Below are 12,770 nucleotides of genomic sequence, written 5' to 3' on the forward strand. Positions count from 1 at the left end.
GTCAAAGGGGCCTGGGGCTCAACCACCTGCGGGGCTGGGAAGAGTCTGCAGCTTCCTCTCCCGACTCTGTCACCTTCAAGGGGGGTTTGGGAACCAAATTATAATTAACAGGAAAAAAAAGCCCTTTCCCCAAATCGGAACGACACTCACTGCCTACGATACTTGTTATACTTCCAAGGCCACGTTGGCCTCTCCCCATATGTCAGGGGACTGTGCCAGATGCTTCAGAGTGACAGACAAAGTGACTGGGAACGGGACTTCCCTGGTGCTTCCACTGCAGGGGGCGTAGGTTCCATCCCTGGTTGGGGAACTAAGATCCCGCGTGCGGCACAGCACGACCAAAAAAAAACAAAAAAAGAAAAGGGACTGGGGAAATGGAAGCGAGCCCCAAACTTCAAAATGCAATCCCACATAAAGAAAAAAGCCTTTAAATTTTTTAATACAAAAATACTCATACACAATCTTCCAAACACAACTTCCGACCTTAAATCCTATTTCCCCACAACCAGCAATTCTCAAATCTACATTTCAGTATCTTCCCCCAGAAAATTTCAAGTTTTTTAAGTCTGTCAAAATTGGCGGTAGCACCTGGTACACCCCCCCAAAGGCGGAGCCTGGCCTCGTTCCGTGCGACGCTGAGACACCATAGGCACGTTGAGGTTTCTGTTTGATTTCACATCTCGACAGTGCGGCGGACACGACGCCCACGGACACAGCACTTTACTCATTCATCAAACGCTACACGTCTCACAGGATCCAGAGTTCGGCAACTGACAGTCGTCTGTGTTACCTTCCATCAAAACAGGCTTATCTTTTCTTATTCCTGGACATACGGCAGTTCTAGAAGATGGCGCCGCACACACTGCAGTTTATGTGTCAAGGGAAACACTGGGAAGGTGCCGGGGCGCAGACCTGAGGGTGAGGCAGGGGGTCCCAAGCATTCTCGGAGGACGGGACCCGGGCGGGGGTGCCAGGCGGCCTCCCCTTGGTGCTCGCAGCTTATCACCCGCTTTGTATGTGGGCCTGCGACCCCCACGGAGAGAAGCGTCCCCGTGTCCAGAGGCCCACACTGGCGTCGACGCAACACACGAGGGGTCCTGGTCAGCTCCTGATGCGGAGGAATCCTGAGGTGTTTGGGCGGTTTTCGTTGTGTTTCTGCTTCACATTAACGACAAAGGACTGAAGCTGACATTCAGGAAAGCCCGACTCCCCTGAAGCAAGCTCCCCCCAGACTCGGAGCAAAGGCCTTGGCCCCGTCGGGAAGGCCCTTCCGGCCCAACGGCTCCTCCGATGCCTTGCTGTGCTCATATCCGTAAACTGGTTTTCTGGAGATGCTCGGAGTTAGTGTTATTTGCTCATTAGTTTAACAGTTTTTGGAAAGAGGGCAACCATATCTAAAATAAGTTTTCCAGTATTTCCTTCAGAAAGGTTATAAAAGAATTTGGAAGTAATATCAAAGCGACTCCAAAATCACACACAATTTTTACTACTGTCAAATACAAAAATAAGTTAATCTGCTCCCCAAAGTGCGCTGCAAAACCACTCCTGATGATCTGACTCGGGTGGAAGTCCCTTCCTGGCAGGAAAGGGTGAGTGACATCGGCCCACACCGAGGCCCCTGGCTCGGCTCTGAAGGGCGGGGCTGTGACCGCGGCCGCTGTGCTGGCACCAGGCCTCGGTGCCCCTCGTGCCCAGCCCCAGAGCGCGCAGGCGCCAGGTTCAGGGCCTGAGGAGCATAAATCTACGTCAATCCAGTATTTTCTTAAAAGACCATTTGAGAGAGACGAGAGTTCTGAACTGAAATACCCCACGGCCCCTGCGTCTCACCGAGCAGGTGCGTTTCCAGAGAGAACCGAGCCGCCTGTGGAAGCACCAGCTGAGGACACGGCTTGTTTTTCCTTTGGTCCTACGTCACTTGCCCCAGGGTCACCAGAGAAGGGCCAGCGGGACGGCCTCGGTCAGCCGACTCTCCTAGTCCATGCTCAGGGGGGGCCCGGGCGCCTTGCACCTGGAGCAGGTGCTTCCCCGGGGGTCCCGGCCTGGCCGAGACCGCTTCCCTCCCCCCACAGCTCCCATCGCAGGACCACGGAGCAGTAGTGAACTTGGGTCCAAGTGTTGGTATATCCTGCAATTCTCTGAGGCAAAAACGGTTAAGAGAGAGACAAACAGGAGACCTCAGTGGCAATTTTCAAGAACAATTGTGTAAACTTTTCTGCAGAGCAGATTTCTCCTCACGTTATTTTAAGAAGAAAAGGCCAGAAAAAAGCACCTGCTGCTGAGTGTCCCCTTCCCTCCCATCGTGAGTGGAGACAGGCAGGCACACGGGCTCCTGGCAGGGCGCTCCCAGCGTCCCGGGGTCCACGGGGAACGCTGTGCTTTGCAGAAGCTTCTCCCTGCGTGGGGCTAACGGTCCATGGAAATCTCCCAGGGGACAGTGTCAGCCGGGCTGTCCCAAGGCCAGGTGCCCACGCCCAGCAGGCCGGCCCGAGTCCCAGGACGAGCGCTCCTCCGAGGGGCCCTGGCCAAGGGCGTCTGCCCAGCACGGCTCAGGCTTCCCCGGAACAGGCCCACAGCACGCGTGGAGTCACTTAGGGTGACGATGCTCCTGAACTCGCTCTTTCCTCAGCCCGGAGGAGTGCCTGGACGCACACGTCCCCCGCGAGCTCCACGTCCCGGGGTGGGGGTGGGGGGGCACCTAGCAGTGCCCTGCTGCGCGGCGGTCACCCGAGATGCCGCTGGGCAGAGCGCCGGACAAACCGTTTCCCTAAGTTGCCACGTCACACAGCTCAGCGGGTCACACACGCATCAGTAAACACGCATTTCAGTCGGTGGTAATTTGTGAAACAAGTTTAGCAAAAATATATTGAGAGTAAAAGCCAGAAACTGGTAAAGAAAAGCCACCCGAAAAAATGTACAAACTCTTCCCCCAAGTGATGGGACCCTCCGGGGAAGCTGCCCCACGTGAGCCTGTGCTTTAAAGGCCGACGTGGCAGCAGCGCTTGGTTCACGTCCACGGAGAGAAACACTACAGGGGAGATCCCACCACACTACACTAGTCACCGCGCTGGGGCCGGCTCCTCACTAGGATGGAAAAGAAGCATTTCGAGGAAAAACTTCACATTAGTACAAGAAAGAAATCATACAGCTGTTTCATAAGAGCAAAATCATCAAAACCATGGTTCCCAGGGCACTCGGGGTCTGAGTCCTTGCCCAGGCCCCACCCTGGTCTCCTCTCCTGAGTGATGGCAACGGGGAAGCAGGCTGGGTGATGTTGTCAAGATTAAAAGAGGTAAGAGTGATCCTCCGAAAAAATACTACTCTATACATCTCAGGGGAGATAAAAACATTTCATATACCAATTACTTTTCCATCGTAACTTTAACCTAGGAAAGTAGAGCGGGAGGGCACCTTGACGTTCTGAGATTCAAGTGTAGCTGTAATGCTGCGTAGTCAGGCTTGTCTGTCCTGGGGCGTCCGCACCTCGCGGCTGGAACCACGTGGCTCGGACGGTCAGTGCGGCGCAGCGGGCGCTGCTGGGATGGCTCAGTGACGGGAGGCGCCCCCTCCCAAGGAGGCCTGTGCGTGCGTCCCGGGGGCTGCGGGCGGCATCCTCCGGCCCTCTGCCCGCAGGGCGGGCCGGCCACCCGGGGCCGCCCGATCTCACCCCACCCCGGCCTGGCGCTATTTGCCCTCTGTGACCCTCCGCCAGCACCTCCTCTTCTTCCTCCTCCCCTTGGACTTGGGCTCCGGGCAGGGCTGCTCGGCCGGCTCTGCCCGCAAGTCGTGCTCGCCACAGTACGGCCGCCCGTCCTGGGTGGAGCTGAAGGCTGCCCCGTCCTGGTGTTCCTTGCAAAACGAATTGGGGCAAAAGTGGCAAAATGAAGTGGAAGGTTTCCCACACACGTCACAGTGATGCCAAGGACATTCCCACTTCCCTGCAAGGAAACAAAGTATCACCAGACAGAAGAGAGGAATGGCAACTTGTAACATTTTCGTGGTTGAAAACTAAAACAGTCTAGTCAGATGAACACAAACTAAAACAAGACACTGCTTTCCAGGCAAGTGTCAAAAGGTAAAGAGAAGCTAAAGCTGGTGCTCAGAGGCCTGGGGGGCGGAGGGCAGCAAGCAGGCCCCACCTCCGAGCCCAGATGGCCCAGTGGCACCGGGGGCCCTGCCACCCCGGCTGCTCTGCGGCGACGGGTGTGCAGCCGGGCTGAGTGTTTTGGGGGCCCCAGTCTTTCTGGGATCTTTCTGGTGTCCCCCTGCAAAGTGCGGTCTGGGAGAACCAGCACGCCTGCAGTGAGCCTCTCTGCCGCCTGCCTGCTGCATCATCTTGTGCCACACACAGCGTTTCTGCTTCTGTTTTACAGTCAAACACATTTGACTTCTCCTTTTCTAGCTTTTCCGCTTCTGTCTTTGGGTGAGGGCCTCTCGGCTTCCCTCCGAGGTGACACGGCCGCTCTGTGCACGCCGGAGCCCGTCATCTCTCTGAAGGGCAGAGCCCAGCCCCAGCCCCAGCCCCTCCCCGTCTTCCCAGCTGAGACCCAGGGGTGCGGGCCCCTCGCTCCCAAGCAGCTCCTCCCGGCACCTTCCCCCAGCCCCTGCTGGCCCCCAAGGCCTGCGCTGGGTGGTCTGGCCTCGGCTGCCCGGGCTGGGGACCCACCGAAGGGCCGCTTGCCCAGGCCCAGGCAGGGCAGGTGGTAGGCCTTGGTGCAGGACTTGCGGTCGCACAGCACCAGCTGCCCGCCGTCGCCACAGCGGAAGCACTCGTCCTCAGATGGCTTCTTCCCGTCGCCTTTCGTTCGACGCCTCCTGGTTTTCTTCTTGGTCTTTTTGCCCTTTTCCTCCGAGGAAAGGGATGCTGAGGTCTAGAATGAAGAAATAAATGCAGTTCACTCAAGGGAACTGCGTGCACTGAGGCCAGCTGTCCCGAGGGGTCACCAGAGCCAAGGTCGAGGTCGGGAGCGCCAGGGACCCGAGGGTGGTCTCACAGGAGAAGAGTGGGGGTCTGCAGCCGACAGGGAAAAGGCAGGGGCCCGACCTGTTCCCGTTCACTGCCTGTAGGAAACAACACAGGCCGCCAGCCACAGCGCTGCTCAGGACGTGTGGCCCAGGGCAGGCTCTTTCCCCACGCGGCGTGTCTCGTGAGAACAAATGAAAAAAGCCAGGTGAAGCAGCAGGCCCGCTGTGGACATCCCACCTCTGGGCCTGGATGCCTGCAGCCGTCCAGAGGCTTCAGGCCCGGGTTTTACCCAGCACAGGGAAGGGGCTAAGTGTGCTGGGTGGAGCCATGTCCCCCCCCCGCAAAGCCATGTCCTTCCCGGAACCTCAAATGTGACTTTGCTTGGAAGTAGGATTGCTGCAGATGTAAAGCAGTGGGCCCTAACCCTGCACGACCAACCAGCGTCCTTGTGAAAGAGACGCGGAAACAGACACGCAGGCAGAACGCCACGTGCCGCCAGGCGCTGGGGGCAGACCCGCCCCAGGGGAATACGGAGGCTCTGACTTTGGATTCCCGGCTCCAGGCTGTGAAGCCCCAGCACCCTGTGGCCTCTGCAGGGGCAGCCACAGCCCGCGAGCGCAGCAAGCAGCCACGGAGTCTCGCGCCTGGCCTCCCCTGCCATCCTCGCCCCGCCCGGCAGACTCCGCTCCCACCACCGCTCACCTTGGGCCTGTCCCCAAGGAACCCGCTGCAGTTGGAGGCCCCGCACCGGCAGACTGTTTTCTCGTTGCCCAGACAGTCGAGGTTGTAGTTGAAGGTCAGCTCTGTCCCTGGGTGAGGGAGACAAGCCACACTGGGACACTGCCCTTCTCCCGACCCTGCCAAGAAGCCTGCATCAGGTCTACGAGCCCTGCGCCTGTCGGCGCACCTGTACTATCCCCACACGGCTTTCGATTCCACGCTGCAAGGTGCACGTTCCAAACAAAACACAACTTCCGAATCGCCAGCCGCCCGCCCTCCCCGAGCCCGGCGGTCCGCCCACACGCAGCATCAGACAAGGGCCCCTCCACCTGCCCGCTCGGCTGGGAGCCCTGTGGGGAGCCCCGGAGGCACCGTACCTGCAGGAATGTCACACACGGCAAACAGGCCCACGCGAGTGTCACCGTTCACTGTCCACTTGAGGGTCTCACAGTTGGGCTGGCAGCTGTGATTCATGAACCGGGAATAGTTTCCTTTGGGGCCAGCATCGATTATACGGTCCTGTAAGGCACAACTCAAGTTTCAAGCAGCATCTACATATGTGGTCAACTCTCAGCCATCACGTTCTCATTCAAACGGAACTGTCACCACCGTGCTGGACAACTGGTGTTGTACTGAGAACCGTGGTCTCCCAGGTCCACTCAGATGGGACACCCCCAAACCAGTCCTGTTTCTCTTGCTCACAGAGGGCAGGCAGGTCAGCACCACACGGAGGGACCGAGCGCTGGTGAGCGGGGGGCGGTGAGCCGAGCTCCCTGGCGTCAGATGGCAAACGAGGGAGCCGGACACCAACAGCCTGACGGGACAAGACTGACCGCTTATGACACAAACCAGCCAGGAAGTCGAGACAGACCAGCGGTGGAGGAAGCAAGGAGAACGTCCTGAGGCCATGAGGCCACGCCGGCTGATGGGAGGGGGGCCAACCCCCGCGGCAGAAGCAGTCTTGAGACGCACCCGGGCAAAGCGATGAGGGTCCCACCTTCGTGCTCCCGGGACTCGACCCCCCGAAAGGCAAGCGCCTATGTGTACGTGGAGATGTACTCCTATTGTGGCAAAACCCAGACGATGCAATCGCCTGGCATCAGGGAGCAGTGACCTCGGCTTCCTCACCCTAAGGGTCTCTCGTCGACCGCATGACTGGAAGGGACGGGAGAAAGACGTACCGGAGGCGGGAGGGCACTTAAAACTAGGCCACAAAAAGCATCACGGGCACGTGGTAACGCCACACGGTGTCTGTGAGTGGGGGACAGGACGTGTGTAAACACAGGTACCCCAGGAGCGAGGCATCGAGATGCCTGCCAGGCTCCCCTGCCCTGGACGGGCAGCCCCAGGCGGGGGCCTCAGCCACATGCTCACACCCAGACGCTAGCTGCTCCTCTGAAGGTGGACACATCTCAGAAGTGCGTGCTCTGCAGCGTGCTCCTGCCTCGCTGAAAGGGACCGCTGAAGTTGCTCTGAGCGGCTGCACCGGCTCAGTGCCGAGATGCTGGTGCCCGGCTGTCCTCTACTGATGAACCTGACGCCGTTTCCCGTTCCCGCTGTCACACCACTGCGGCCACGGGCTCTCTGCACGGCTGCTTCTCTTTTTAGTTGGTGCTTAGTCCATGCTGACTCTCTGCCTAGGACCTCTTGTTCCAAGAGGTGAATCCACAGTAGACTCTCCCTCACTTGGCTGTCTCCTGTGCCTCCCCGAATTGTGGCTCTGGGGGTGCGGCTGCTCTGTTATTTGGGCACGTCCTGTAGGATGTGTCCTGGTCCCTGGCGGCGCTTTTGACGTTAAAAGGCCTTCCTCTGTCTCACTGAATGCACTGGGGCCCAAGTTTTGCCTTGTCTGAGAACAATTCTTTTTTATTTTGACTTCACCTGACACACCTTTGTGCACAATTTTATTTTCAACTTTCAGGATCTCTGTTTCTTAGATACAGCAGAGAAATAGGCTTCGCTTTATGAACCAATCTGGAAATCTTTTAATAGATGCGTTAATCCAACTCCCTTTTACATATATGACTCATATGTTGGGCACGATTCTATCAGTCTAATTTGCTTGTTTATTTGGGTTATAAGCCTTTTACTATGAAGTAATGGGGTTTTTTAAATACTGATGTTCCTGTTATGTTGGGAACTTTATTTCCCCTGCTGGTTGCCCTTTATCGAGGGCATCTCTGCCTGCATATGGCACCCGCACCTCCTCTTGCAGTGGTCTCCCCCGACCCACCTCCGTCCTTACAGCCCAGTTCTCAGTAGCATTCTTGCCTTAATACTTAACAACGCTGAGAACCACTCCTACTCGCTGTACCAGCTTGACTCGGGGGCATCACCATCAGAGGTGAGTTCCCCCCCCTCTGGCCTCCCCTCTCTGTCACTGTCAGGAGTCACAGTTCGGCACAAGTTCCCGATACCTGTACCACCACCAGTCGCTTTGCGGGGTCGCCTGGAACCCATCCTTCAGCAGCTTCCCCCAGGGGACCGGTGCCCTTAGCTCCTGTGTCCACACCTGTCACTCTGACATCCACGTCTAAAGAACCAGTCGGCTGGAGAGAAAGTCTCCAGTTCACACTTTCCTTGAAGACTTTATCAGTGCTGCTCCTCTGTGCTCAGGCACTGGATTCTGCCATGAGAAGCCTCGAGACGGCCTTTCTTCCCCTTACAAGTAACTCAATTTTTTGGCCGAGATAGCCAGAGGGTTCCTTGTTATGTCCAGTAATTTTAATAAGATATTTATTATGTTGACCATTTTGGATGGACTGCCCCTGAAACACAGGGTATTCTTTCAACACCTAGACTCCCATCACGCAGAGAGACCCTCGTGGCCTGTCCCCCTGGCCACGCCTTCTTTCTGACCTTTCTCTCTGCCCGCCGTGCCGTGTCCGTCCTGCGTCTGCTCAGGCGCCACTCCAGGCGGTTTAAGCTCTGGCTGCTGCTCATTTCACTCTCAGGGCTCCAAGTTCGAGGTCCAGCTCGGCGTGCTAACTGGCCGTCCCGAACCCCTCGTGCTTGAGAAACACACGTTGACCGCTGGGGCGCGATGGTCCCAGCTCTGGCCGTGTTGCCCCAGCCACAGGGAGGTTCTGTGGCCCTGTATCGTCAGGTTCTCCCGAAACGAGCTGGGGTTCCTGGAGCAGCTGCTGGCTGCGTGCTGGCTGTCCTGTCTCTGGGCTCCCTGCTCTGCGGTCACCTGATGGCCCATAGCTCCCCAGGCTCTAGAGCCTCGGGCACCCTCTCTTTGCCTCACAGAAAGCTGCCTTACTTTGGAAGACGGTCCTTCCGAGGCCTGTCACCACAGGTCCCTGGGACCCCACCCACCCTTCTTTCTCTGAGGCCCCCTTCTGAGACCGCTGGATATACGTCTGCTAGTTCATCCTCTTGTGCGACCGTCAGCAGTGAGGAGGTGAGTCGGGACTGCTCAGTCCTGCTGGGGGCAGGCACCTCGGGGGCGGGGGGCCTAGAGGCGCCAGCTCTACAGCACCTCAGCCTCCGAGTCCCGCTCTCAGACGGCGTCTTCCGTCTGCTCGTGGGGGAAGAGGCCCTTAGTTTCACTGAAGATGTACTTTGTGTATCTTTTTGTTGCTGCTTTGGAATTGAGCACCACCATCTTCTACCAAGATCCTACGTATAGACTTTTTAATTTTTATAGATCAAGGGGTTTTTTGGCAGCGCCTTGTGGGATCTTAGTTCCTCGACCAGGGATCAAACCAGGGCCCTGGGCAATGAGAGCTGAGTCCTAACCACGGGACTCCCAGGGAACTCCCTACCTCGTGTTTTCTGATTACTAGCTTTTCTCCTTTTTTCCTCCCTCTCCCTCCCTTTCTTTCTCTGATTGAGACTTTTCTTTATGCCCTTTTCCACTCTCTCATAAGGTGGAAGTTACACTTTCCATTTCTACTCATTCAGTCATTTCCTGTGTATGCCTGAAAAAGCACGAGTTAGTGAAGTCTCCCCTCCATCCACACCAAACACGCAGCTCACACTGGCCTCGTCTGATGCCCTCTGTGACCGCCATCCCGGCCCCGCTGCCCCACATTCACCAGCAATCGGCACCTGTGACAACCACACCCACACGTGCACCACCTCTTGTCCACCATCCTTCTCACGCCTCACACGTAACTTCTGAAGCCCTTGAAGAACCTCCTTTACTATCTCCTCCGCCACATGACGCTGATGGTCAGCTCACTTGGTCCCGGTCCGGAGGGTGAGAGGTACAGGGTCAACGGTTTTTTTCCCTGAGGAGCAGGAGTGTCCCTGGTTTCCATCATACTTGGAGGAGGCTGACCATCCAACTGTCGTTCCCTGGAACATGCTCTATCTTTTTTTTCTCTGTTGCCTTTTTCTTTTTTTTTTTGGCTGCACTGCGTGACTTGTAAGATCTCAGTTCCCAACCAGGGATTGAACCTGAGCCCTCAGCTGTGAAAGCACTGAGTCCTAACCACTGGACCCCCAGGGAAGTCCCTCTCTGTTGCTTTTCATCTTTGTAGTGTATGGCATCTTACAGGCTTTTTTTTTTTTTTTTTTTTTTCTTTTTGCGGTATGCGGGCCTCTCACTGTTGTGGCCTCTCCCGTTGCGGAGCACAGGCTCCGGACGCGCAGGCCCAGCGGCCATGGCTCACGGGCCCAGCCGCTCCGCGGCATATGGGATCCTCCCAGACCGGGGCACGAACCCGTATCCCCTGCATCGGCAGGCGGACTCTCAACCACTGCGCCACCAGGGAGGCCCGCTTTTTTTTTTTTAAACAACATACCTAGGTATAGATTTATTTTTATTTATCCTGCACAGAACTTGTTCAGCTTCATCCATGAAATGATCCATGTCACAGAGATTCCATAAAATTCTTTTTCCACCTCGCCTCTCCCCCAGGTCTCCCGTCTTCCTTCTGGAACATCTACTGAATGTCTGTCTTCCCACCTCTCGGCCTCTTTCTCCGAGCCTCATCACTCTATCTTCCTGTGCCGCGCGTCCTGACGGATTCTCGGATGCTCCTTCTACTGCAGTCATTTCCCTGCTGCGGTCTAACTTTTCTTAACCCATCCACTGGGTTATTTTCAATGACTATATGTTAACTCCCAGTTTTAACTGTTGGTTCAAATCTGCCTGATTTATCCCTCAATGTCTTGTTCCTGTATCTCTACATCTCCTTTTATGGCTTTAACCGTCTGTAACATATTTAATCCTTTCTTTCAGATTTAATCTTATTCCCTCAGATTCTCACCGAAAGCTAAGCCTTCTATGTGAGGGTCTGCTTACGGAGATCCTGTTCTGTTGCATTTGTACACGTTTAGGGAGGTATGGCTTATCTTTTACTCTTGCAGGAAATGGATGAGGTATGAATTGTTTCAACGTCTCATGCATCATGGACTTTATCTTGGCTTCAGCCAGGTGCCTTCAGTGAATTATCATTTCAGGGACTAATCTGTATGTTAAGTGATCAACCTGGCATTTTTCACAACATGTAAGTAGTTCAAATTTAGACGCCTAAACACAGGAAGGCATAGGCCTAGGGTTCCCATTTCTAATCAAATAACCCCCCTCACCACCACCCCCAAAAATGAGGGGGGATGGCAGAGGGTACGTAAACTTGCCACCTCCTGGGGTTGTGTCTCCTTGGAGCGACCAGAAGGGGCCTGTCAGCTGGGCACCCGGTGTCCCGGATGTGCCCGCTCTTCTCCACCTGCACTCGTGACAAGTCGTCTTACCCACCTGCTGAGAACGCTGACCCCTCCAGCAGACAAATGTTCACAAACCTGGGCTTCAGGCACCTAACAAGCACCCCAGAAGACTCCATTATGTACCCAGAAGGATGTGCAACTCCCCTAATCTTGCTCTTCCCTGACCCTGGGAAAGACTGTTCAGTGTGCCCGTCACGCATCAGAGGGACACGTGACGCTCCAGGAGGCCCCACGCCGAGAGCTGCTCACCCTGGCCCTCGGGCGGTGGCCAAAAGACACTGTGCTTGAGGAGACAAGCACAGGTGCCCGAAACACACCTACGCAGACGGCACGACAGCACCACCTGGTGTGCAGCCGACGCCACGGAAACGTGCAGACAGACACGGACCCTGAAGATGCACCCCGTTACCTTGTCTATGGTGAGCATGTAGAAGTGGGTGATGTCGTTCTCATGTGCGCGTCGGATCCTCGCCATGCACTCCTCCTCGTCGATGAGCTCCCCCACGTACTCGTTCACGAACTCTCCCTGGAAACCAGAAGAGCGCGCTGCTGATGGCCAACAGCCCGGCCGAGCCTCGGCACTGGGACCCAGAGCCCACGACAGGAGCAGGCATCGGGCAGGGGCTCGCCAAGTCCCTGGACGTTACGGCCAAGGCGGGCGGCTCTATGCGTGTTTCGTGAAGGCTGTCACTGAAGCCTGTACCTGAGCCTTCTTCTGGAAGCAGCAACGCGCTAACCCTTGCTTCCCAGCACTCCCGTGTCTTGGGGGCGCTTGTAACCGTCAGCCCCCAGCTCCCACAGAACCCGCCCTCACCGCTCGACCTCCCCAGCAGAGAGAGAGCAGGGCTCCTGCAAGAGCCTGGATGAACCAGCAGGCAAGGCAGGTGCAGGAACAGGGCTGCTGGGGTTTTTCTCTTTCAAAGCAGCCTTCTTGACGCTGCTGGGATCAGCCGAGAACAGTCCTGGGTCTGAGGCTGCCCGCGCTCGCTGCAACAAGCACGCAGTTCCGCCATTCAGCCTGCAAGCGGAGACAGGCTGTGCGTGGTCCCTGTCACCTCCCGACAGCCTGGTCCCGCACTGTCCCGGGACGGCCCCCACGGGAGCCGCGTCCACAACGCTCTGCTCGGTGACCCTTCTGGCTGCCCTTCTAAGCAAACCTTTCCCTTCCCAACAGCAGCCGTCAGAATTCTGACTGAAGGCGCGTTTCAAGGAATTTAAGGGTTTCACTCTGATAGATATCTTTCACGTAATGTTTTACAATCCTCAGTTGTAACAACTCAAAAACCGTTTTTGAAATACTGTTCTCACATGAGTGCAAAAGCACCATGGGCAAAGCCAAGTCCAAGGAAGCAGCGAGTGAGCCCTGGGGATAGACACACACACCTTCCCGATGTCCCTCTTGGACACA

The 12,770-nt window shown here is 56.4% G+C and overlaps 1 protein-coding gene across 8 annotated transcripts in view; it reads right to left on the reverse strand.

The window, feature by feature from the left end:
• Window positions 1–67: 67 nt before the first annotated feature.
• The window catches only part of NSD2 (nuclear receptor binding SET domain protein 2), a 77,925-nt gene continuing 65,222 nt past the window's right edge, over window positions 68–12,770 (reverse strand). For 4 of the 8 annotated variants that reach the window (XM_081229698.1, XM_081229700.1, XM_081229699.1 and 1 more), the window contains exons 19-23: window positions 11,772–11,888; window positions 6,061–6,202; window positions 5,666–5,772; window positions 4,664–4,868; window positions 69–3,935 (exon numbers count right to left, since the gene is read on the reverse strand). In XM_081229698.1, coding sequence (XP_081085824.1) covers window positions 3,682–3,935; window positions 4,664–4,868; window positions 5,666–5,772; window positions 6,061–6,202; window positions 11,772–11,888 — 825 coding nt within the window. In that variant the 3' untranslated portion in view covers window positions 69–3,681. Of the gene's footprint in view, window positions 3,936–4,663; window positions 4,869–5,665; window positions 5,773–6,060; window positions 6,203–11,771; window positions 11,889–12,770 lie in introns of all 8 variants that reach the window. The other 4 variants (XM_081229697.1, XM_081229695.1, XM_081229696.1 and 1 more) reach the window with 3 other exon arrangements.

The sequence above is a fragment of the Mesoplodon bidens genome, assembly GCF_964165515.1.
Source record: "Mesoplodon bidens genome assembly, chromosome: 1".
Taxonomy (NCBI): domain Eukaryota; kingdom Metazoa; phylum Chordata; class Mammalia; order Artiodactyla; family Ziphiidae; genus Mesoplodon; species Mesoplodon bidens.